We start from the raw sequence: 25643 nt of genomic DNA, 5'->3' as shown, positions 1-25643 counted from the left end.
AAAGACTAAACATAAACCCAGTGTCCCAGGCTGCCCAGGACCCCTGTCTAACCTTGTTCCAGTGGCCTTTACCTGGCTTTGGTCCACCACACTGTTGAATACTCTCTGCAAAACTGGTACTTCAGCTTTCCCTTAGGGACTTTGGCTTTGTTCTTTAAGCTTGTGGGCTGCCCCCTGCCGCCAGGATGCTTTCCCTCTTCCTGACCGTCTCCATGAGTCCTAATCTTTGTCCCTAGTCGCTCTACCAGCATCTGGATGGATTAATCCAGTGGATTCTGAGCTTCAAGGGTTTGCCAAAGGGAATGAGGGGCAAAATGCATCTGCATAACTGAGTCGATGTGCCTGTCTAGAGTCAGGTTCAAATTGAATGGAGTCATCCATATCAGACAACTGAACACTGGCGATTCTGCCAACGACAGTTAATTTAATCATAAAATTAATGTTGTGGTGTTTTGGTCTGGTTATTGGACTCCCAATGTCCACCTTTTAAAAATGTTTATTTTTTTATCTATTTGAACAGGCACGAGAGAGAGAAAAAATAGAGAGGGATCTTCCACCTACTCGTTTAACTCTCCAAATGCTTTCAACAGCCATGGCTGGGAGAAGCCAAAGCCAGGAGCCTGTAACTCCACAGGGGTATCCTACATGGGTGGCAGGAACCTAAGCACTTGGGCTATCACCTGCTGCCTCCCAAGATGATTAGCAGGATGGATGGGAAGCAGAGCAGCTAGGACTCGGGCTGCCACTCTGGTGTGGGATATGGACATCCAAGCAGTGGTTTAACCCACTAAGCCACAACATCTGCCTCCCATCTGTCTCTTAAGAGCACTCTAATCCAGGATAATTTTCCCTTTTCAGGGTCAAGATTAATATCTTCTTGATACCCACTTACTGTTTGTGCAATTATTTGCCAAAAAGTAAGAGAAAAACTGATGAAATGTTTAAATTGGCTGTGTGACCTGAAAAGAAACACTGTACTATGAATCTACTGAGAATAATATTCACAGAAGTACTCAGGAGTTCCTTCAAGTGAACAATGCAGCCGTAAATTACTAGAAATAGAGTTTATTGTTACATTCATACATTATAAAAGTCATCTGTTCAAATAAAAAAATAAAATCCAATAATCACTGGCTAAGGTTTGACCCAGAAGTTCAGGTACTGGAAATCTGGTCCCCACTGCAGCAGTGCTGGGCGATGACTGGGTTGCAGAGGCTCCTTTGTGATAATGGGTTATGGGCTGTTGCTGGTGTGGTGTGTTGTAGTAGCGAGCTCTCTCTGGCCAGAGATGCCACGGCCATGTTAATATGCAGGAAGGAGGCCTCCATCAAATGCCGGCACCTTGCTCTTGGACTTTGCAGCCTCCAGAATCATGAGCTAAATAAATCTCAATTCTTTATAAATTACCCAGTCTGGTATTTGGTTGTAGCAACAGAAAATAGACTAAGACATCACTTAGAGCAGAAACATATAAGGCTGCTACCCATCATATTTTTTTTGTGTGGGTGGTATGAAAAATATCCACTGTTGTTTCATGACATGGTCTTAAATCAAAATCACAATATCCAAGGGAAAAACGACCCTAAGAAGAGAAAAAAAAAAAGATACTGTTAAAAATGATATGAAAACAACACTATATATATACTCATAAGATTATATCCTACCTGTGGTTTCTTAAAATAATCAAGTCCCCTTCCAATCTTAATCATCCATCCATTGTTGAACCTATGGAAATTAGTATATAGCATTACACTGAAGACATTTAAATCAGACAATTATTCAAGCTATAGTGTATTAACTCTCAGCAAAATTTCCCACTGTTTCCTCCAGTGGCAGGAATTGCATCAAATCTGGAGTTAATCAGGGCCTCTGCATAGAATGAAACAAAACGGCCATCCTGTAGAAACAATCACTTGGTCTGATTAACTGGTAAAAAAAATTAACAATTAAATCAAAACTGACTCTTGAATTCAGCTTGTTGGTTAAAAGTCTCCCTGTCCTGCTGACGAGTGCAAGTGTGTTTAGGGGGACTGCTGGTGGTGCTCAGAGGCTCTCCTACTTGGATCTGGGGGAGGTGAGGAAGAGCCCTGGGCCTTGACCTCCACTTAAGCAAGTGGCTGCACTTGCATCTGCTTCGTTTATTTAGGTTCTGCTTAAGTTTTCACGGGTGGGCATTTGGCCTAGTGGTTAAGATGCAGGTTAGGATGCCAGTGTCCCTCATTAGAGTACCTATGTTTAATGCAAGCCTCTAGCTCCGGAGTCCAGCTTCCTGCTAATGTGAACCTGGGAGAAGGCAGTAATGGATCAAGGCATTGGGCCCTGCCACCCACATGGGAGACCTGCTTTGAGTTCCTGGCTGCTTGCTTCAGTAACTCCCCTGCCTATTTCAGGCACTGGGGAGTGAACCAGAGGATGAGAGTTACTCTCTCTCTCTCTGCCTCTAAAATAAATAATTTTTAAACAAGTTTTCATTAAAACCAAGGATGATATTGCCATAAACATATGAAAACCCTGCTAAAATAACTGTGTATGCTCTTTTCTTACAGACCCACAAACTACCAGGATATTTAATATCCAATAAGAAGTAAAACCACATTGAGTAAATATTAATTTCACTAGAAAATGAATTATTCCAACATAACATTACATAGAGAGTTGAACAGACAAGAAACTACTCATCTTTCTCACATGACACAGAACATGTAAATTTTATTCTACTAGGAAATATTAAATGCACACAAAGAACAGTTATTCAAGTATTTTCTCCTCAAGAAGTTACTCCAATTATTCAAATTTTCAATATTTAAAAATAGTAACATGCAATCATAAAACATTAACAGAAATTTAAAAATTAAAATATTGCACACCAACCTAATTTCTCGGTCATGTATTGAAGAAGAATATTCTACTTCCAACAATACTCCATGGTTCCTGAGTGACTCTTTTATTTCTTTTAGGCCACTACTTTGCTGCATGTTCCCAATGCCCTGTTAACAGCGAGAGTTAAATTTTTTGCCTGAATTATTAATGTATTTCTAAAGCTGTACTGTGTATATCATATGCAGATTACAATGGGAAGTTTCTATACTAGTTTCAATGTCTATTAATTCAAAGAAGCAATGAAGGAATGTGAAGCAGCTTATAAAACAACTGTCTTAATGAAAATAATTGCTCTCTTCTAATGTAAACATAACTCTCCTGTCTCCTTACATGTATTTTAGTGCTGATGTCTAGTCATCCACGTGGGGCTGCCTATGTCTTGAATTAATCCTAGAAACCATAATTACTTAGATTCATTCCTATTTAAGTTAAAATCGAGATGCCTGCTATGCTGCTATCACCCATATATAAAACTGGAAAAGAGACAAAGTTGTTGGGACCAGTATTGTGGCGCAGCGTGTTAACCCACTTGTGATGCCGGCATCCCCTACTGAGCACCAGCTTCAGTCCTTGTTACTCCACTTCCAGTTCAGCTCCCTGCTAATGCTCCAGGGAAGGCAACAGAAGACGGCCCAAGTACGTGGGTCCCTGCCACCCACGTGGAAGACGGGGATGTTCTTGGCTCTTGGCTTCAGCCCAGCCCAGACCTGGTTGTTGTGGCTATTTGGAGAGTGAACCAGTAGAAAGAAGATCTCTCTGTCTCCCTCTCTGTCAGTCTGCCTTTCAAATAAATCTTTTAAAAAAGAGAGACAAAATTGTCAGTAGTGCAGAGTGATCACCTCCTAGAAAATCCAACAGAGTAAATTGGTAAACTATTTGAACTAATAAGAGAGTTTAGCAAAGTGACCAGATAGAAACATCTTAAAATTCAGTACTTTTTTTTTTTTTTCAAAATGTGTTATACCTATCGTTAGATAATAAAATAAGGGGCCAGTGCTGTGGTGCAGCAGGTAAAGCCACCGCCTGCAGTGCCGGCATCCCATATGGGTGCCAGTGTGAGTCTCAGCTGCTCTACTTCCAATCCAGCTCTGCTATGGCCTGGGAAAGCAGTAGAAGATGGCCCAAGAGCTTGGGCCCCTGCACCCACTTGGGAGACCCGGAAGAAGCTCCTGGCTCACAGCTTCGGATCAGTCCAGCTCTGGCCTCTGTGGCCAATTCGGGACTGAACTAGCAGATGGAAGACCTCTCTGTCTCTGCCTCCCTGTAACTCTGCCTTTCAAATAAATAAATCAATCTTAAAAAAAAAAAGATAATAAATTAAGTCCCAATAAATAGATGAGCAGATCAAGCTAGAACACTGTACCCAGGTTTTCCTAGACTAGACTACATCTCATAACAGAACAACGGTAGTAAGTTAAGACAGAGTAAGTGTTTTTAGATGCTTACCTCATCCAGAGAGGTGAGAAGATGAATAGTTTTTACTTTACATGGTCTCTTAATAAGCATCTCACAAAATCGAAGGAAGTTATATAGCTGAAAAATATTAAGATAGATTATCAGTAACTCGTATATTTAAAATATTTCAGGGGCCAGCGTTGTGGCACAGTGACTTCTGAGGCCCTCTGAAACGTGGGCATCCCACGCCCATGTCCTGGCTGCTCCACTTCCAGTCAGTTCTCTGCTAATGACCTGGGAAAAGTAGCAAGGATGACCCAAGTACTTGGGCCCCTGTCATCCACATGGGAGACCTGGATGGAGTTCCAGGCTCCTAGATTTTGGCTTGGCCTAGAAGATCTCCCTCTGTCTGTGTAATTCTGCCTTTCAAATAAATAATAAATACTTAAAAAATAATATTTCAGAACATTTCACTTACCTGATGTGTCTGTCTAATATAAGGATCTTCTATCCAAACTTCTGTAACTGTCTCATTAAGGTATTCTTGAAAAAGTGACTCATAACTGAAACCTGTTGCATTCTCTTCTATTTTAATTTGCTTGTGATATTTTCCATCTACAAGACACAAGTTTACATTATGTAACCAGTGACCATTTTTAAAATACATTTTATATTTTGAGTATGCTGATTAATCAGAATCAGTTATACATTTTTGAACTTACTCACTTAGCAAATACTTATCAAATGCCTACCATATACCATGCACTTTGCAGGAAACTACATATACAGAGGTAAATAAGGCCAACTGCTCCATAAATGATTTCTGCCTTCACAGCGGCTAGGCAACGGGAAAACTTCCGAGGTTTCTTGTGAGGTTCCTGAGCTGGATCCTATAGACAGGCAGTTTATTCAAGGGAGGGCTACGTGGATTTGACAACTTCCTGTCCCCATGAGTAGAACCACAAGTTATAACTCAGTGGCTATCTGGTCCTCCTCTTCAGACTTGACCTACTATGTCTTGAAAGTCAACAGCTAAAGTGATTTTAAACATAACTGTAATGCCATATGGGGACTTCAGACATTGTTCTCAGCAGTTACTGAGTATTTTAAGCAGAAATTTTACAGTGCTTCTTAATAACACAAGCTAAAGACTGGGATGTTACAGTATCCACAGGATAGATTTCAACGTGGGGAGAAGGAGACACAATTTTATTACTAATCCACAGAGCTCAGTGAGGGAGGGGAGTCCTCAGGGTATGGGCTGATAACAGAATTGTAGGAAGAGGTGGGAAGAGGGTTGTACTAACAGAGAAAGGAAGGGCAGCGGAGGCCTGAGTGCCCTGGCTTCTCAGGTGTAGTATCTTTGGCCATAGAAAGCAGCAGTACTGTGCACTTCATGTAAGGGTGGCAAGGGCCAATTACACTGATCTTTGTCAACCAGATTCTTTTTTTTTTTTTTGTCATCCAGATTAGGCACTGCGAACTAATAACACAGGGAACCATACCTGCCTCATCCCTAATCATTAGCAATGCTTAACTCCGAAGTGTTTGATTCACAAGAAAATCTGAGGAGGCCGGCGCCGCGGCTCACTAGGCTAATCCTCTGCCTTGCGGCGCCGGCACACCGGGTTCTAGTCCCAGTCGGGGTGCCGGATTCTGTCCCGGTTGTCCCTCTTCCAGGCCAGCTCTCTGCTGTGGCCAGGGAGTGCAGTGGAGGATGGCCCAAGTGCTTGGGCCCTGCACCCCACGGGAGACCAGGAGAAGCACCTGGCTCCTGCCATCGAATCAGCGCGGTGCACCGGCAGCAGCGGCCATTGGAGGGTGAACCAACGGCAAAGGAAGACCTTTCTCTCTGTCTCTCTCTCTCACTATCCACTCTGCCTGTCAAAAAAAAAAAAAAAAAAAAAAAAAAAAAAAAAAATCTGAGGAGTCATAGGAGTTTCTTAGCTACTTTAATGATTTTGGTCAATTCATAAAGGCAAATAGAAACAGAATGCAAGATTTGCAGTCAGTATTTCTCTACAGTTCTTATAATGTGGTGTACACATAAGCTTCACAGGGATGTGAATTCCTTAAGAACAGCACGCAAAGTTCTGCAGTGTACGCAGCTCCCATCAGACGCTCAAAGAGGAGTCTGACCCTAACCCTGCCCAGCTTACTTAAAAAAAAAAAAGTTAAGAATAATTCTTGTATAAATCTGTCAGCTTCACGGACAAGAAGTCAAGGCCACACACAGCTCCTAAGGGCAGAGCCAGAAATCCCTGGTGAATGGGCTGGACCACAGGGGCTATGGGCAGCTTTCAAAGACAGCCTCTTTACCTTCTTTTACTTGATCCAAGTATTTCTTGATGTTTTCTGCTCTGTCCATATAGCCAGAAATTTTTTCTCTGAGACTACATCTCTTAGCAGGATCTTTGGTGCCTACAAATTTAAAAGAAATAGGTTCTCAAGTTTCAAAACAGTTTTTTCTATTTAGTTCAGGTATTACTTCCAGTGTCTGAGGTTTTCCACAGATTACCTATCTTCTAGCACAGTCTGCCTCAGTCCCAGAATTCTCAAGATGAGGGGCTTGGGCTCAGTTATCCAGGACCCTCATGTTAACCCTGAGCATCTGAAGCAGCTTTGTGCAGGGCTGAGGACTCTGAAACTGCGAAGGAGAAGGGTGGCTTATTTCATGTTGAATCCGAGCACTCACTCACCCTAATTATCCACAAGTTTGAAATTTTACCATAATCAAAAGACAGCAAAGAATACCTGCTCTCCACAAAAATACTTCTCCTCAAGACTTCTCCATTATGGTTAATGTTCATTTTCCCAACCAGCCAAAAAAACAGTTATTTTTGAATGTGTATTATCAACAGCATTTTATCCCAATCTCCCTTCCCCTGCAAATCAGTTTCCAAATCACTGCTCCTCCCTCTCTTCCCTCTCTCCTTCCTTCCACTACTACTTTTATTTTCTATAATTTCATTGTTAGTCGCCTATTTCTTATATTTTATTTTGAGTTAATTTTATATTTATAGAAGAGTTGCAAAGATGGTAGAGTTCTTTTCACCCAGACTCCTCTGGTATTAACGTATTACAAAACCAAAGCACAACAACCAGAGCCAGTTCTTTCTTCACCTTTTATGCCCTTGATGTTGAGTACTGGTCATCTTGTAGAGTATCTCTTGTCGTGGGCTGGCTGATGTTTTCTCATGACTACACATAAGTTTATCCATTTCTATCAAAATCACAGAAGTGACATGCCATTCCCTCTGGGTACTTGATGTTTGTGTCTCATTACTGATATTAGCTTTGATTCCTTGGCTGAAGTGTTGCTCACAGATTTCTTCACAGTTAATCATTATTTTCACCTTGGTAAGTAGTACAGATCTTATGGGAAGACATCCTGTTTCTCATCATTCTTTCTCCCAATGATTATAACACACATTGATGGTCCTTCCCTGCAACAACTATGACTGTGATGTTTGCAAAATGCAAATTTTCTATTTGCTCCTTTTTTAAAAAAAAAAGATTTAGTTATTTATTTGAAAGGCAGAGTTACAGAGGTAGAGGCAGAGAGAGAGAAAAGTCTTCCATCTGCTGGTTCACTCCCCAAATGGCCCCAACAGCTAGAGCTGGGCTGATCTGAAGCCAGGAGCCAGAAGCTTCTTCTGGGTCTCCTACGTAGGTGCAGGGGCCATTCCCATTTGGGAAGTGAACCAGTGGATGGAAGACCTCTCTCTCTGCCTCTCCTTTTCTCTCTCTGTAACTGCCTTTCAAATAAATAAATAAATCTTTTTTTTTTTTTTTTTTTTTGACAGGCAGAGTGGACAGTGAGAGAGAGAGAGACAGAGAGAAAGGTCTTCCTTTTGTCGTTGGTTCACCCTCCAATGGCCGCCACGGCTGGCGCGCTGGGGCTGGCGCACCGCGCTGATCCGAAGGCAGAAGCCAGGTGCTTCTCTTGGTCTCCCATGGGGTGCAGGGCCCAAGCACTTGGGCCATCCTCCACTGCACTCCCTGGCCACAGCAGAGAGCTGGCCTGGAAGAGGGGCAACCGGGACAGAATCCGGCGCCCCGACCGGGACTAGAACCTGGTGTGCCGGCGCCGCTAGGTGGAGGATTAGCCTATTGAGCCGCAGCGCCGGCTAATAAATAAATCTTAAAAGAAAAAAGTTTGAGTTTCTTTCTGTTATCTTTTACTGAATCCTTCTTAGAAAAGTAGACTGCATTTGCCCACTCAATTTAACTACTTGCCATTTGGTCTACAGAAACAAAATGCTTCTAAAAGCTGAAGTCATCAATGACCTCTGCTCTATAGATGGTATAGTCCTTTCTTTTTTCTTTTAAAGATTTATTTATTTATTTGAAAGTCAGAGTTACACAGAGAGAGGAGAGGCTGAGAGAGAGGTTTTCCATCTAATGGTTCATTCCCCAGCTGGCTGCAACGGGTGGAGCTGCACCAATCTGAAGCCAGGAGCCAGGAGCTTCTTCCGGGTCTCCCACATGGGTGCAGGAGCCCAAAGACTTGGGTCATCTTCCACTGTTTTCCCAGGCCACAGCAGAGAGCTGGATCAGAAGTAGAGCAGCCAGGTCTCAAACTGGCACCCATATGGGATGCCAGTGCTCCAGGCCAGGGCGTTAACCCACTGTGCCACAGTGCTGGTCCCAGAGTAGTCCTTTCTAAGTCACCACCCTTGGTCAATAATTGGCACTGTAGACCCACCCCCACCATAAAAATAAGCTGACAACACATGTACATTAGACTGTGTGGAGTGCAATTAAAAGACAATAAAGCGCTGGCATCGCAGCTCACTAGGCTAATCCTCCGCCTTGCGGCGCCGGCACACCGGGTTCTAGTCCCGTTCGGGGCGCCGGATTCTGTCCCGGTTGCCCCTCTTCCAGGCCAGCTCTCTGCTGTGGCCAGGGAGTGCAGTGGAGGATGGCCCAAGTGCTTGGGCCCTGCACCCCATGGGAGACCAGGATAAGGACCTGGCTCCTGCCATCGGATCAGCGCGGTGCGCTGGCTGCAGCGCGCCGGCCGTGGTGGCCATTGGAGGGTGAACCAACAGCAAAGGAAGACCTTTCTCTCTGTCTCTCTCTCTCACTGTCCACTCTGCCTGTCAAAAAAAAAAAAAAAGACAATAAAGCAAGGAAAGAGAAGAGGGAGTGTTACGGGTAGGTTGTAATTTTATACTAGAGGTCAGGGAAGGCTCCCCATGGGTGGTATTTGTGTAAAGAAAAGGAGGGAGAGGAGGGCATACTCCTAAGAGAGGCAAACCCTGAAGTGCATCTGTAACTATGTCACTCTTCTGTAAGATCCTTAAGTAGTATGTCTTTATCTGAGGAAGGGTTAAAATCTTTTGGCAGCCAAGGCAAACCACAGTGTGATCCAAGTCCCAATCTATAAAACTTGTCACTCTTCCTTACACATATGCTGGAACAAACTGAACTTCTTACTTAGTACAAAAGCACAGACAGGGGCCAGCACTGTGGCGCAGTGGGTAGAGCTCCACCTGCACTGCCAGTATCCCATCTGGGCGCTGGTTTGAGACCTGGCTGCTCCCCTTCCAGTCCAGCTCTCTGCTGTGGCCTGGGAAAGCAGCAAATGGCCTGAGTCTGAGGGTCCCTGCACCCATGTGGGGGATCTAGAAGAAGCTCCAGGCTCCTGGCTCCTGGCTTCGGATTGGCCCAGCTCCGGCCATTGTGGCCATGTAGGGAGTGAACCAGTGGATGGAAGACCTCTCTCTCTGTCTCTCTGCCTTTGTAACACTGACTTTCAAATAAATAAATAAATCTTAAAAAAAAAAAAAAAGCGCAGACAGAATCTGAATATTCTTTGCTGAATTTCTGACTTCTAAGATTCTAGCTTTTTCTCCAAAACCCCTATCAAATCACACCTCTCCCTGTACATCCCCACATGACCTCTGACTGTTAAATCCTCACTGCACTTGTCCACATCCCTTTCCGGTTCTTACTCCCAGTATTAGCACTCGTGTTTTGGGTCATAACCTGTCTCTGTCATGTCACTGTCTCTGTAACCCCCGTGTAATCACTGAAGCACCCCAGAGGAGAATTCCTGTGCCTGTCCTACTTCACATTCGAGAGCAGCCAGGACTTGAGCAGTGCTCCACCTGACAACACTGTACACGGTCTCTTTCTAGAATTCAGTGTAACAGTCACTGAGGCCTGGGGCTCCACTCACAGCTCTGTCACCACCACCAAGATGCAGAACTAGGAACACTTCTCCGTCACAGGGCAATTGTAAAGATGAAACCAGATGGTGCTTTTAATGTGTGCTGCACAGAGTCAGACCCTGAGCGCTCAGATGACGTAGCTACATTTGTTGTTGATTTGGTCATCATCACTATCATCACCATCCTCCTCATCACCTTCTTCATCTTCATCATCACCAAAAGGGCCCTGCCCACAGTGGAGTTTACAGTTCTGAGAAAAGCACCAAACCTTGGAGGATGCCTTCTGCTGTGTCAAAATCTCTGTAACACTTAAACTAGAACAAATTAGAAAGCAGAGAGAGAGCCAGATCTAGGCCTTACTGGGGTGAGGGAGCAGGGATCAATTTTTTTTATAATTTTTTCTTTTTTTAAGATTTATTTCTTTGAAAGGCAGAGTGACAGAGAGTTCTTCCATCAGCTGGTTCACTCTCCAAATGGCCACAACAGACAGGGCCGTGCCAGGCCAAAGCCAGGAGCCAGGAGCCCCTTCCTGGTCTCCCATGTGGGTGCAGGGGCCCAAACACTTGGGCCATCTTTCGCTGCCCTCCCATGCACATCAGCAGGGAACTGGATCGAAGTGGAGCTGCAGGGATTCCATATGGGATGCCAGCTTAACCCATCAGGCCACAATGCCAGACCTGATCATAATCAATTATACACACAATTACTAAGCGTCTTCGATGAGCCAGGGGTTGTGATACTTGGGTACTGCTCAACACTGAATAACTAGGTAATATGAAAAAACTGTATCCCCCATCTACAATCTTGCAGATTCCTCACAAGGAATTTCAGTACATCCATTTTATAAAACAACCTTTTCTCTTCTATCTCCATGATTTTTAGTTACTTTTACTGAAAATGTTCTAACTGAAGAGGACAAAGTAATGAACATCTTTATTACGCATTATCCAGATTTAAAATGCTTGGCATTTTTGCCTTAGTTGCTTCAACTTTTTTTTTTTTTTTTTTTTTTTTTTTTTGACAGGCAGAGTGGACAGTGGGAGAGAGAGAGACAGAGAAAGGTCTTCCTTTGCCATTGGTTCACCCCCCAATGGCTGTTCCAGCAGCGCGCTGTGCTGATCCGAAGCCAGGAGCCAGGTGCTTCTCCTGATCTCCCATGGGGTGCAGGGCCCAAGGACTTGGGCCATCCTCCACTGCACTCCCTGGCCACAGCAGAGAGCTGGACTGGAAGGGGCAACCGGGACAGAATCCGGCGCCCCGACCGGGACTAGAACCCAGTGTGCTGGCGCCACAAGGCGGAGGATTAGCCTAGTGAGCCGCGGCGCCAGCCTGCTTCAACTTTTTAATGTAAAGTTACAGATATCATGACATTTCTTTCCCAAACACGCCTGCATCTCTAAAAATTAAGGGCAGTTTTCGAAAAACATCACAATAACAAGGTTAATTTTGTCACCTAATTCATATTGCAACTGCACAAATTGATCCAAAAGTGTCTTTTTAACGTTCGTTAGGTCTCTTATATCTTTTTAAATCTTTACACCCTCTGTGGATTTCACCAACAGACTACTGAAGGAAATAAACCAGCCCAGCTGTCCAGCAGAATATCCCACTTTCTGTTTCGGGTTCCTGGCGGTGTGGAAGAATGGTGTTTAACTCTTTCATGGCATCCCGACACAAAGCAGCTCCTTTGCCCGGCTCCTCCCCTCCGCCGCTCACTGCTTACCTCTCAGAACCTGCAGGAGCAGGTCAATCCCCTCTTGGTAACACACCAGAGCGGGCTGGTACCGGGACTCCGAATCTAGTTCCACCGCCCGACTTAGCACAGTGACTGCAGCCGAGCTGTCCGGTTCGCGTCCCAGCCCAGACTTCGCCATAATCGCGAGCACTGCTCCCGGGCTCAACTCTGGCTGAAGTTCGGGGAAGCCCAGCTGCACTTCCGGGGTGGTCACGTGACATCCATGCGCCTGCGCTCTTTTCCTTTGGGCCTTGAGTGGCAGGATCTGCGCCGGAACTGAAGTGTCGCAGTTCAGCTGTCGCTGCGACGGAAGGTATGAGTGTCGGACCTGGTCGTCCTTCCTCCCCTCCTCTTCCCCTTGGTGGGGAGGTTCAAAGCGGGTGGTTGTCCAGCGTTGATGAATGGTGGGTGAGTGATGAAAATACTGCGTTTTCCGCCAGCAGTCTGAGTCTGGGAACTCTTTCCAAAGCAGATTGATCCCCCGTATTTCATTCTGCGTTGCGGTTCACGGCCGCCCAGGTAGGTCTGTTTCCTAGTCCCATCCCCGGTCGTTTGTCAGATTTCTCTACCATAAAGTTACTTTTTCCAATTTTCCTTCTGTACTCTGGGAGCAGGTCATTAAGCATGGCGCACACCGAGCGAGAAATAGTTTTGCTACACCTTTTAAAAATGAATTATTTGTTGCCTTTCAAAAATACTGATTGGTAGGGTACTTTGTTGAAATCAAAGTGATCAGAGAAGCTAAATGAGTTGCATCAATATAAAATGCTTAGCTCGGAAGGAAGAGGTACGGTGAAATAATTCAGCGTTAAATTGTTGCAGTTGCTGAGGAATTTCTCAGGTCTCTTTTTCAGGAGACACCCTGCTTTGATTCCCACAACTCCATTGTTTTGTCCACATCGCAGGACAATCCTGCAGGGCCTCACTGAGCTAGAATCTGTGGACACTGAAATACAGCGCTTAGCCTGTTTATTTCTCAGAGTATTATTAGCTTTGTGATCATGTAATAATTTCACTATAATAAGAACTGCCATTTATTGAGGACTTCTCATGTACCAGGTACTGTCTCAGGTAGAGTAATTCATTTACGAGACAAAAATTTTCTTTCTTTTCTTGGGGGAGAAATTGAAAAGCATAAGGCCACCTGCCCAAGGTGTGTGTGTGTATGTGTGTGTGTGTATGTATATGGTTCATAAACCTAATGTGTACATATGTGTATATATATATGTATATATGTACACATATGGTTCATAAACCTAATATTTCTGTTTTCAGTATATTAAGCTATAATTGTTTTGTGCCTTACTAGATAAACATGACCTTTTTAGATTATAGAAGTTTTACCTGCATGTTAGAAAATAGTTTAAAAATTAAGCAAGAATCCTTTTCCTTTTTTAGCAGTAAAGTGTTACAATTTAGTGAAAGTGCTGTAGACCAGGACTTAGGAGAAGGGGCTTCCGTGCTGCACACTCTCCTGATAGCTGGATGCACTTGGATGTGGGTAAACTTTCTGGCATGCATTTACTCCTGTAAATTAGGAGTAGTTGATTTCTAATTGTAGGAGTTGGGATTTTTTTAGTCCCTTCTAGCTCTTTAATTTTCTGTGATTCTGTGCCAAGTATCTTTTTAATCTGCCCTCATTGTTGAAGAAGACTTTTAAAATAATGGTAAATTCCCATTTCCTGGCTTTATGGAGTCACCCTTGGTGCTAATTCACTGGGTGAAAATGAGATGTGGTTACTGTATACTGTAGTTACTACCTGGAGTTTTGCAGAACTCTGAATAAAACATTTATTATAAATTAATTTATACCCTTCCTATATTAAAATAACCAAGATTTTACTGTTAAACTTCAACTGTTTATAATTAATTTGCTGCTTTTTAAAATGAGATTTATTTATTTATTTGAAAGGCAAAGTTAGAAAGAGAGATAGAGAGATCTTCTATCCACTGGTTTACTCCCCACATGGCCACAATGGCCAGAGCTGGGCCCATCTGAAGCCAGGAGCCAGGAGCTTCCTCCAGGTCTCCCACATGGATGCAGGGGTCCAGGTATTTGGGCCATCTTCTAGTGCTTTCCCAGGTGCATCATCAGGGAGCTGGATCGGAAATGGAGCACCATGAACCAGTGCCCATATGGGATGTCGGCACCACAGGTGGTGGCTTTGCCTGCTACGCAACAGCCCTGACCCTTGATTTATTTATTTGAAAGGCAGACAGAAAGGGAGCAAGAGAGAGACTTTTCATCCACTTGTTCATTCCCCAAATGCTCACAACAGCCAGGGCTTGGCCTGGATGAAACCAGGAGTCAGGAACTTTGTCTAACTCTCTGACAAGGGTGGCAGAAACCCAAGTATCAGGACCATCATCCGCTGCCTCTCAGGCGCATTAGCAGGAAGCCAGAACCTCGAGCGGAGCGTCACCAGGACGTCATCCAAGCACTGCCATAGGGGTTGTGGGTGTCCTAAGAAGCAGCTTAAACCTCTTTGCCACAATGCCCACCCTTTGCTTACTTTTTTAATATTAGAGAATGTGACACCTGTCTGTTTCCAAGACTTAACTGACCGACGTATCTGTGTTCTAGTCCTTACAGCCTCCCGAGAGAACAGTCATCATACCATGGCAGGCATTTTGTGCTCGCTAGTTCAGAGGCACCCGGGCAGATTGCAGGTAAGAGTTTCTTCGCAAGAAATAATCTTTTTGTTCCCTAACCCTTAGGAATTTTTTCTTTCTTATACAAGTATATTTGATTTGTTTACACATTCCTTTTATATGTTTTAGTGTTGGGGTTGATTTTGTTTATTACAGCTTCATCTGTTTCATCCCTAAAGATTTGGAATCACAGATGTTTTTTTCCTGAAAAACCTGTCAGTAAACAAAATGTACTGTTGATTCCCACTTGGTCTGTCTTAATCTTCTTAAAGTTTTAGGGTTTTTTCCCCTCTCAATTATGAAAGGAGTACATTTTCAATCATAGAAAATTAGAAAAATATAGGAAAACAGAAAGAAGAGAAACAGTCTTCCAGAAGCCATGAATGTTGGTGTTTTTATCTACTTCCTTCTGGTCTTTGTTTCAGAAAGTGTGATGGTGCAGCCTAATCTACTTGGGCCCGTCTAGGTATGCACCTGCTACTAGATGTAGATGATGATATCAGGGTTTTACATTATCTTACTCTCAGGTTAATCCTATGAGGTCAGTATTAAGTCCTTTCTAAAACTGAGGAAGCTGACTCTGAGAGGATGTCGCATGTCTCAGAGCTGGTAGGCAGCAGAACAGAGTTAGAGCCCAGTGTTCATGTTGTGTGAAAGCCCTGTCCTTCCTTTCCCACGTCCACTCCCTCCTGCCCATTCTCTGCGTGTTTATGCCATCTTCAGCCAAGTCCGACACAGGCTAAAACCAGGAGCCAGGAACTCCATCCTCGTCTCTCACACGGGCGGCAGGGGCCCAAGCACCTGGGCTGTGTTGCACTGCTTTCCCAGGGGCATTAGCAGGAGGCTGGATAGGAAGCAGAGTAGCTGGGACTGGAACTGGCCCTTTCATATGGGATGACAGCATCATAGGCAGCAACTTCACCTGCTGCACCACAGTGCCATTCCCAGTGAATATTTTTCTTCAGCAGCCTGAGAAAAATGGGATTGGACGAATACAAAACTCAAACAAGAGGTAGGAACTAGGAATGATGGCGTTTTTAGGACTAGAAAGAAAACTGAAACTCATTTTGGGTTTCTTCTAAATTGTTTGGTGAAGGTGAATTATTTTATATTCTAGTTTAGACCAAGGGTTGGTAAACTAATTCAGCCTCCACCTATTTTTGTAAATAAAGTTTTATTGAAACATAGCAGTGCCCATTAATTTACCTGTTGTCCATGCCGGCTTTCACCTGGTAATGGCAGAGTTGAGTCTTGACAGTGGAGCCTGTATAGCTCCGGAGCTGGAAGTACGTATCTAGTCCTTTCCAGAAAAAAGTCACCAACCCTTGCCCTGGAAGTTGTATTCATGTGCTTTTGGATTTATTATGTGTTCATGGGGAGATAGGATGTATTCATCTTGGGAGCTGAAATAAACCTTTAAAAATTATATGTTGGCTCAGAACAGATTTTCATAACCTAGAGATTGGTGAGTATGGATTTCTGCACAATACAGAGTTCTAAAAAATAAATATTTTATATTTTAGACTGTGACAAAAGGTGTGGAGTCTCTCATTTGTACAGATTGGATTCGTCACAAATTTACCAAATCAAGAATCCCAGATAAAGTAAGAATAATTTTTTAAATTTTACATATTATATTTAAATGATACCTATTTTTATAATATTGAAAACATATGTTAAATTTTATGTGGATATAGGTAGTAGTTGAGAGTTTTAAAACAGTAGGATTTGTAAAATGATTATTAAAAACAAAGAATGCTCTGTTATATATGCCAGTGGTATATGTTTACAATAGGTCTCACCTTTTAAAAAAATTATTTTTTTATTTATTTGAGAGACAGAGGGTTCATTCCCCAGACGCCTGCAATTACCAGAGCTGGACTGGGGCCAGTCCTTTTAGACTAGCTTTTTTCATTTAGCAGCATCCATTTAAGGTTCCTGCATGTGTTGTGGCCTAATAGTTTATTTCTTTCATTTCTGAATATCCTGTGGAGTGGATGAATATGGTTTCTTTGTAAATTTGTCAATTGAAGGAAATCTTAGTTGCTTCCAATTTGGGGCAATAATAAAAAAAAGGCTTTTTTGTAGATGTTATTTTTTTTAAGATTTATTTACTTATTTGAAAGGCAGAGTTACAGGGAGGCAGAGGCAAAGAGAGAGAAAGGTCTTCCATCTGCCAGTTCTCTTCCCAAATGGCCACAATGGCTGGAGCTGGGTGGATCCAAAGCCAGGAGCCTGGAGCTTCTTCTGGGTCTCCTACGTGGGTGCAGGGGCCCAAAGACTTGGGCCATCTTCTACTGCTTTCCCAGGCCATAGCAGAGAGCTGAATCGGAAGTGGAGCAGCCGAGACAAACTGGCATCCACATGGGATGCCGGCACTGCAGGTGGTAGCTTTACCGACTCTGCCACAGTGCTGACCCCAGGTAGATATAAGTTTTCCATTCATTGGGTAAATGCCTAGGACCATCCCTGGATTGTATGGTAAAGATTACGTTTAGCTTGGTTAGGCCTGGGTTTTGTTTGGTTTTCTAATTTTTTATTGTAATAAAAATCACATAATATAAAATATACTGTCTTACTCATTTTTTAGTGAACTGTTCAGTAGCATTAAATACATTCACGTTGTTTTACGTCCATCACTGTAATCCATCTCCAGCAAGCCTTTCTTCTTGCAGAACTGAGACTTTACACTCATGAAACACTAGGTCACCTTCCTCCATCTCTAGCCTCTGTCCACCACCATTCTCCATTGCTCTTTTTGAAAGGTAAAATAGTACTACTATTGTACTATTGTAGTACTACTATTGTACTATTGTACAATAGTACTACTATAGTAGTACTATTGACTACTTTGATACCATTAATGTACTTGATATGCTTTTGTCAGAAAGCTCTTTGTATTTCAAGTCACAGTCTTTCCATTACATTGTCTTACGTTGTTCCGTGTTTCTTACTCCACACTGTTAGACGTTAAGGATAGATACAAATGTTAGCATTCATTTTAAATTTGGGCAGGGCAGTGATTTCAATCATGAACTGTGGTAAGCATGAAGACTTTAAAACTTCACAGAAATGACCCAGAGGTGCGTACCTTCAGCCCCTGCCTATTTTCTGAACTTACTCTTGTATTCCTCACTGGGTTTCTGGATGTTGCCGCTTAGATAATTCGTGGGTATTTCCAGTTAAACATATCCAAAATCAAACTCCTCTTGCTTTCCCTCCAGACCACTGAACAAGGAAAGTGCTGCCCCTATGCTACTTAGGTCAGTTCACGCTGCTGCCCTCTCCCTGGCTTCCCACACTAGAGACGTCCGAGTCGAGCTCAAGCTCTGTCTCCTTTACCCACTACAGATCCATCCGTCTTACTGCTCTATGTCCCCAGATTCAGCCCTTTTCTGTTGGAATGGCTGTAGCTCAGCCGTAAGTCATGGCTATACATACTCCCTAACTGCGTTTCTTCTTCCAGTCTCTCAGCCTCGGTTCGTTTTATCCTCTTGTGAGAATTTTCTTTTTGAAGCTTTTTTTGAAATAGGTCACACTGCTTCCAGTCTTCAGTTGCTCTGTATTCCTGCTGGCACTTGCTAAAGGCTGAGCACAGCTGAGCGTAGTTTAACTTCACCCTCTTCGTGCTTCGTTCTGTGTTAGCCACAGTGAACCGCTTGCTTTCCCCAAGTGTTTCATGTCCTTGGAGACTTTTTTATAGTTTCTCCTTTTCTTTCATGCATCTGCCCCATTTTCTGATTTCTACCATTCTTCTCACCCTACATTTCTTCAAAGTCCAGAGAAAAATATAAGCAAAAAGAGCCAGAAAATACCCTTAATCTCACCTATCCAGAGACAGTTCTGTCAACTCCTTCAGTATCCTTTATGACTGTATGTTTATAAACCTGTGAGTCATCTCCTATATGTTTCCCTAGCTGCTTTCTGCTTATCAACATAATGTGAACCTCTCAGTGGATAAGTTTCTATAAAACTATTTGTAATCATTGAATAACACTGTTTTTTTAAAGATTTATTTTATTTATTTGAAAGAGTTACAGAGAAATGTAGAAGCAGAGAGAGATAGAGAGAAAGAAAATGAATCTTCCATCCCCTACTTCACTCCCCAAGTGGCCACAACGGCCAGAGCTGAGTTGATCTGAAGCCAGGAGCTTCTTCCAGGTCTCCCACATGGGTGCAGGGGCCTGAACACTTGGGCCATCTTCCGCTGCTTTCCCAGGCCATAGCAGAGAGCTGAATTGGAAGTGGAGCTGAATTGAACTGGCACCGATATGGGATGCTGGTGCTGCGAGCCAGGGCTTTAACCCACTGTACCACAGCACCGGCCCCTATACTGTTTTTTGTAAAAAAAGAAAAATTTGTTAGTCTAATTACAGAGATGTCTCCTTTTTTTTTAAGTTTTTATTTAATGAATACATTTTTTCATAGATACACTTCAGTAATATAGCGGTTCTTTCCCCCATTCCCACCCTCACCCTCCCACCCCAATTCCCATCCCACCTCCATCTCCCTCTCCCATGTCATTTTTAGTTTGATTTTGTATACAGAGGACCAACTCCCTGTTAAGCATAGATTTTCAACAGTTTGTACCCCCCCCACACACACACAACATATAGAGTACAGTTTGAGAACAGGATTTGCAGTAGATTCTCATAATACAGCTCATTACGGATGGAGGTCCTACATGGGGAGTAAGTGCACAGTGACTTCTGTTGTTGATTTAACAATTGACACTCTTATTTATGACATCAGTGATCACCCGAGGCTCTTGCCAGGGTCTGCCAAGGCTATGGAAGCCTTTTGTGACCATATTCTCCAAGAGATGTCTCTTGATCATCTGTCTTTGAGACGTTTATACATCTTACATGGTTCCTAAAAACATAGGCAGTCATGCACTTGGTACAGAAGATACAAATACCATCGTCTGCCAGGTATAGTGGTGTGGAAATCTGTTTTGTTTTATGGCTAGACTCAGGAATACTTGTGTTCCGGCCATCCTTCAGTGCTTGTACTTGCAAAGATAGTAGACCTTATTCATGTTTATGACAGCATTGTATCCTGTAGAATGTATCAGAGTTTATGATTTTTGTCATATATTATTCAGTTTTATTTGGAATAGCTGAATTGTATTATTCTATTGAGGAGCAATCTGTGTTGCCTTCAGATGTTTCAGTGGTAGTACAAATGGTGTTATACATCTCTGTTCAGTATAGTAGTGTATTCAATGGAGGGTTTCTATGTGGTAGCTTCCTGGAACCTTCAACTCAGAGACTAACAGTTGAGATGTCAGCTCTGTAGGGCTTGTTTCTCAGCCTGCACCAGCAGCCTTATCAGTCACTTGCTATACTCTCGTGAGTGGTACTTTGTACATACTCTTTGTAATTCGTGTTTCCTTTTTCTTTTTCTTTTTTTTTAAAGATTGATTTATTTATTTGAAAGGCAGAGTTACAGAGAGGTGTGGGGGGTGGGGAGAGACAGACAGAAAAAGAGATCTTCTGTCCACTGGTTCACTCCCCAAATGGCCGCAACAGCCGGAGCTAGACAGGTCCAAAGCCAGGAGCCAGGAGCTTCTTCCAGGTCTCCTGTGCGGGTGCAGGGGCCCAAGCACTGGGGCTATCCTCTGCTGTTTTGCCAAGTACACTAGCAGGGATTTGGATCAGAAGTTGAGCAGCAGGGACTCTAACCAGTGCCCATGTGGGATGCTAGCGTCTCAGGGAGAGGCTTCACCTGCTGTGCCACCACGCCGGCCCCTGTTTTCCTTTCTAATTTACATGTTCTCCCATTTGACGGTCAACACCTAGCTGAAGAACAGGGAGAGGGTGCAGCCCAGTGCCCAGCTTACATTGGTGCTAATGTATCCTCCAGACATTTGCATTCTTTAGTGTCATCTGCATGCTCCTGTGCTGTGGCATAGCGGGTAAAGCCGTTGGCTGCAGTACTGCATCCCATATGGTTGCTGATTCTAGTCCCGGCTACTCCACTTCCAGTCCAGCTCTCTGCTATGGCCTGGGAAAGCGGTAGAAGATGGCCCAAGTCCTTGGGCCCCTGCACCTGCGTGGGAGACCCAGAAGAAGCTCCTGGCTCCTGGCTTCAGATCAGCTCAGCTGTGGCCATTGTGGCCATGGTGGGGAGTAAACCAGAGGTAGAAGACCTCTCTCTCCCTCCCTCTCTGCCTCTGCCTCTGCCTCTGCCTCTCTATAACTCTTTCAAATAAATAAATAAATCTTTAAAGAAAAAAAAAGTTCTTGCCTGGGACCAGCGCTGTGGCGTAGTGGGTAAAGCCACTGCCTGCAGTGCCTGCATACCATATGGGCACTGGTTCGAGTCCCGGCTGCTCCACTTCCGATCTGGCTCTCTGCTATGGCCTGGGAGAACAGTAGAAGATGGCCCAAGTCCTTGGGCCCCTGCACCCACGCAGGAGACTGGGAAGAAGCTTCTGATCCTGGCTTCAGATAGGCTCAGCTTTGGCTGTTGCGGCCATCTGAGGAGTGGGCCAGCGGATGGAAGACATCTCTATGTGCCTCTGCCTTTCAGATAAATAAATAAATCTTTAAAAAAAAAAATCCTTGCCTGTGTGTGATGTTTCTTTCTTTCTTTCTTTTTCTTTTTCTTTCTTTCTTTCTTTTTTTTTTTTTTTTTTTTTTTTTGACAGGCAGAGTGGACAGTGAGAGAGAGAAACAGAGAGAAAGGTCTTCCTTTGCCGTTGGTTCACCCTCCAATGGTCGCACGGCCGGCGCGCTGCGGCCAGCGCACCGCACTGATCCGAAGGCAGGAGCCAGGTACTTATCCTGGTCTCCCATGGGGTGCAGGGCCCAAGCACTTGGGCCATCCTCCACTGCACTCCCGGGCCACAGCAGAGAGCTGGCCTGGAAGAGGGGCAACCGGGACAGAATCCGGCGCCCCGACCAGGACTAGAACCCGGTGTGCCGGCGCCCAAGGCGGAGGATTAGCCTAGTGAGCCGCGGCGCCGGCCACCTGTGTGATGTTTCTTAAGACATGAAATTCTTAGACTCTGAATAATCTGAATGGTAGAAATGTTTACCTTGAGGTTGAAGATTAGAAATGAGACTGTTTTTTGTAGTTGTGTGTGTGTGTGTGTGTGTGTGTGCACTTAAGAAGAAATGGAAGGCCGGCGCCGTGGCTCAACAGGCTAATCCTCCGCCTTGCGGCGCCAGTACACCAGGTTCTAGTCCCGGTCAGGGTGCCGGATTCTGTCCCGGTTGCCCCTCTTCCAGGCCAGCTCTCTGCTGTGGCCAAGGAGTGCAGTGGAGGATGGCCCAAATGCTTGGGCCCTGCACCCCATGGGAGACCAGGAGAAGTACCTGGCTCCTGCCATCGAATCAGCGCGGTGCGCCGGCCGCGGCGACCATTGGAGGGTGAACCAACGGCAAAGGAAGACCTTTCACTCTGTCTCTCTCACTGTCCACTCTGCCTGTCAAAAATAAAAAAAGAAGAAGAAGAAAAAGAAATGGAGATGCATAATAACTAAGCGTAAGTTGAAAAATGTGCCTTTTGTGCTTCTGCCGTTGCAGGTATTTCAACCTTCACCTGCGGATCATGAAAAATACGGTGGGGATCCACAGCACCCTCACAAACTGCATGTTGTTACCAGGATAAAAAGTACAAAACGACGTCCGTATTGGGAAAAAAATATAATAAAGATGCTTGGATTAGGAAAAGTATGTAGTGTTTTAGTTGTTGTTAATGTTGTTTAAATCTGCTGTAAATTTTATACTTTTTAAACCTTAATGTATACATTTATTGTTAGGGTATACATTTATTATTTCTTAGTTTAAATGTGTTACTAGTGTACTTGTTTGTAAATGCAATGTATTTGCATTTATTCCCTAGGTTTGTAAGTTTGAGTGAGCCCCCCATTTAACATTTGACTGAAACTTGGAGCCATCTGCTTTTTCAATTGACCCAAGCACTCTTTCTTTTATTCATAGGCACACACCCCTCAGGTTCACAAGAATATCCCTTCAGTGAATGCCAAACTGAAAGTGGTTAAACATTTGATAAGGTTTGTTGTTTATTATCTCAGGTTTTTTAAAAGATGTGTCACCTAGTGCAATCCTAAACACATTTTCTTATGTCCCAGAATCCAGCCCCTGAAGTTGCCACAAGGCCTTCCAACAGAGGAGAACATGTCCAGCACGTGCCTCAAGAGCACCGGGGAACTGGTCGTGCAGTGGCACCTAAAACCTGCGGAGCAGGGCGCGGTGAAGTCCTGAGCCAGAGCAGCGTGGGTGGACACCGAAAACCGCTTCCACTTACTGGTGGGGAGAAAGTGTGTTCCCTACAATGTATTAAATCCCAGTCATTGTCACTGCCTGACCTCCCTGTGATTCTTCCTTATCCTAAAGGCTTGGAGGGTCTTCTGCTATTATTTGGTTTAATGCTTTTCCTTTTCCCCTGATAGTTTGACTCCAAAATAAGTAAGGATAGCACTGTTCAAACAGTAGTTTCAGGTCCACTGCCACCATAGTTAGCAATCGTCATTAACTTTGTTTTGTTTCTTTGTTTTGAGAGGTAGAGTTACTGAGAGAGAGAGGGAGAGACAGAGAGAAAGGTCTTCCATCCACTGGTTCACTCCCCAACTGGCTGCAACAGCTGGATCTGTGCACATCCGAAGCCAGTAACCAGGAGCTTCTCCCGGGTTTCCCATGCCAGTGCAGGGGCCCAAGGACTGGGGCCATCTTCTACTGCTTTCCCAGGCCATAGCAGAGAGCTGGTTCCGAAGTGGAGCAGCCAGGACTAGAACCAGTGCCCATATGGGATGCTGGCACCACAAGTGGAGGCTTAGCCAACTACTACACAGCACCAGCCCTGTCATTAACTTTTTGTAAAAGTTGTTTTCTCATTTAATTGAATTCAGCAAATTCTGAATGGCTGTCTTTAGTCCATTTTGTGTAGCAAAAACACTAGGCACTTTTTAAGGAAGAAAGGTTTATTTGGGTTCACGGTTTTAGCGGCTGTGAAGTCCAACCTCAGGCAGCCACATCTGGCCATGGGTCACGCCCTGTCCTGTCGTGGCAGATAGCATCATGATAGGAACTTGTGTGCGAGAGATCCCATGGTGAGAGAGGTAGCAAGACAGCTAGCTAAGACGTCAGAGTCACTTCGTAATAGCTGCTCTCAGGAGAGCGGCAGCAATCCCGTCCAGAAGTGACCTAATCTGTGACCTAATCACCTTGCCCTAGCCCCGCTTGTTCAAAGTCCTGCCACTTCTCAGCACCATTGCATGGTGCACATGAACCTTGGATCGGGGGTAGGGGACAATGGAGGGGAACAAACCATATCAGATGTAAACTATAGCAGGCTCTTTGAGTGAACACTACTCTGTGTTGGAAAAATCCAAAGCTGACCAAAACAGAGTCCCTGGCCTGCAGGAGCTTGCTTCCAGTCTGTTCTGCTGAGAACGAAGATGCAGACAAACTCCAGCAACTCTGCGTGCACCTGGAGTGGCTGCCCCATGCTTGACTGTAAATACAGCCAGGGGCATGGGTTCATTTTATCCTGAAATTTCATACCAAAAGTACTATCTATTTCCTAATTGTCTAATTAGTCCTAAACTTTATTATTCCACTCTGGACAAAGTGTATTCAGCCCTGTGTAAGCTTTTTCCTCATAGAACAAGGATATGAAATGAAAGCATTTTAGGATTTATTCAGAAACAGACTATTTTCAGCTTCAAAATTAATCTTTTTTAAATTCCTAAGGAACCTCTGATAACAGATAAGGTTGCTATTTGAAATAAGAGAAAGGGTGGAGAAATCTTTTGAGGGAGGTTATTTTATTTCCCTTTTTTCTATTTCTGACCTGGAGGGGCGAGCGGAAGTCAGACTTTTAGGGAAGGCCTACTGCTGGGGATTCCTGTGGTAGCTAATTGAAGATGATGGTGAAGAACCACTGCATCCTAGTTAGCCTTTATTTCCTTTGGTCCTTGTAAAATTCTGCTTAGGCACCAACAACACATTGGTGGACTTAATATTTTTTTTCTTAATATCTTCCCTGTCCATATCAGAGTGCTGGTAGGCCTGGCTATTCCACTTCTGATCCAGTTTCCTGCTGGTACACATGGGAAGACAGTGGAAAGTGGCCAAAGTGCTTTAGCCCCTGCCACCCAGGAGGAGACCATGTAAAAATAGGCCAGTTTGTTGGTCTTCTGTTGTCAAGTAACAAGTTACCACAATTTACCTTAAAATAACACACACACCATTGTCTCTCAGTATCTATGGGTAAAAAATGTGGCCCTGGGGCCGGCACTGTGGCTCAGTAGGTTAAAGTCCCAGCTTGCGGTGCCAGCATCCCATATGGGTGCTGGTTTGAGTTCCGGCTCCTCCACTTCCAGCGTAGCTCCCTGCAAATGCTCCTGGGAAAGCTGCAGAAGATGGCCCAAGTGCTTGGGCCCCTGCACCCTTGTGAGAGACCCAGAAGAAGCTCCTGGCTCCTGGCTCTGCCTGGCTCAGTCCTGGCTGTTATGGCCATTTGGGGAATGAAGCAGAGATGGAAGGTCTCTGTCTCTGTCTCTCCTCTCTCTAACTCTGCCTTTCACACAAATAAATTAATAATAATAATTTAAAAAGTGGGCATGGCTTAGCTAGGTAGTGTGCTTCCAGTCTCACAGGTCAAGAGGTGTTCTCCAAGGCTGGGTTCTGGAGAGAGTCTCGACTGGGAGATCTGCTTCCACGCTCTTGGGCTGGCAGAACTGATTTCCTTATGGCTGTAGATTTCACAGCAAGTTGCTGCTTCAAAACCAGCATTGGGCAGACTCAAACAAGATGGGCCCTGTACACCCA

The 25643-nt window shown here is 44.2% G+C and overlaps 2 protein-coding genes across 5 annotated transcripts; one reads left to right on the top strand and one right to left on the bottom strand.

The window, feature by feature from the left end:
• Positions 1–1049: 1049 nt before the first annotated feature.
• Positions 1050–12380, bottom strand: MITD1 (microtubule interacting and trafficking domain containing 1). 3 transcript variants are annotated; one of them, XM_002709983.6, is made up of 7 exons: positions 12178–12380; positions 6595–6696; positions 4754–4890; positions 4327–4413; positions 2872–2987; positions 1665–1725; positions 1050–1582 (listed from the first exon to the last, which is right to left on the bottom strand). In XM_002709983.6, the coding sequence occupies exons 1-7, from the start codon at positions 12326–12328 to the stop codon at positions 1487–1489; spliced, it is 750 nt and encodes a 249-aa protein (XP_002710029.1). In that variant the 5' UTR covers positions 12329–12380; the 3' UTR covers positions 1050–1486. The 3 variants fall into 3 exon arrangements, with proteins under 3 accessions (XP_002710029.1, XP_017195153.1, XP_089182128.1); XM_017339664.4 differs by lacking the exon at positions 6595–6696; XM_089326002.1 differs by lacking the exons at positions 1050–1582; positions 1665–1725; positions 2872–2987 and adding an exon at positions 3410–3673.
• On the top strand, positions 12022–23170 carry MRPL30 (mitochondrial ribosomal protein L30). 2 transcript variants are annotated; one of them, XM_008253487.5, is made up of 6 exons: positions 12022–12502; positions 14774–14859; positions 16365–16445; positions 22374–22520; positions 22791–22864; positions 22943–23170. In XM_008253487.5, the coding sequence occupies exons 2-6, from the start codon at positions 14809–14811 to the stop codon at positions 23073–23075; spliced, it is 486 nt and encodes a 161-aa protein (XP_008251709.3). In that variant the 5' UTR covers positions 12022–12502; positions 14774–14808; the 3' UTR covers positions 23076–23170. The 2 variants fall into 2 exon arrangements, with proteins under 2 accessions (XP_008251709.3, XP_002710026.3); XM_002709980.6 differs by having other exon boundaries at positions 12467–12708.
• The last annotated feature ends 2473 nt before the right edge of the window (positions 23171–25643 follow it).

Source organism: Oryctolagus cuniculus, chromosome 2 (assembly GCF_051225735.1).
Source record: "Oryctolagus cuniculus isolate XC-2025 breed Fujian yellow rabbit chromosome 2, ASM5122573v1, whole genome shotgun sequence".
NCBI classification, from domain to species: domain Eukaryota; kingdom Metazoa; phylum Chordata; class Mammalia; order Lagomorpha; family Leporidae; genus Oryctolagus; species Oryctolagus cuniculus.
Note: the sequence above shows the minus strand (reverse complement) of the source record. Positions and strands in the feature narration are given on the sequence as shown.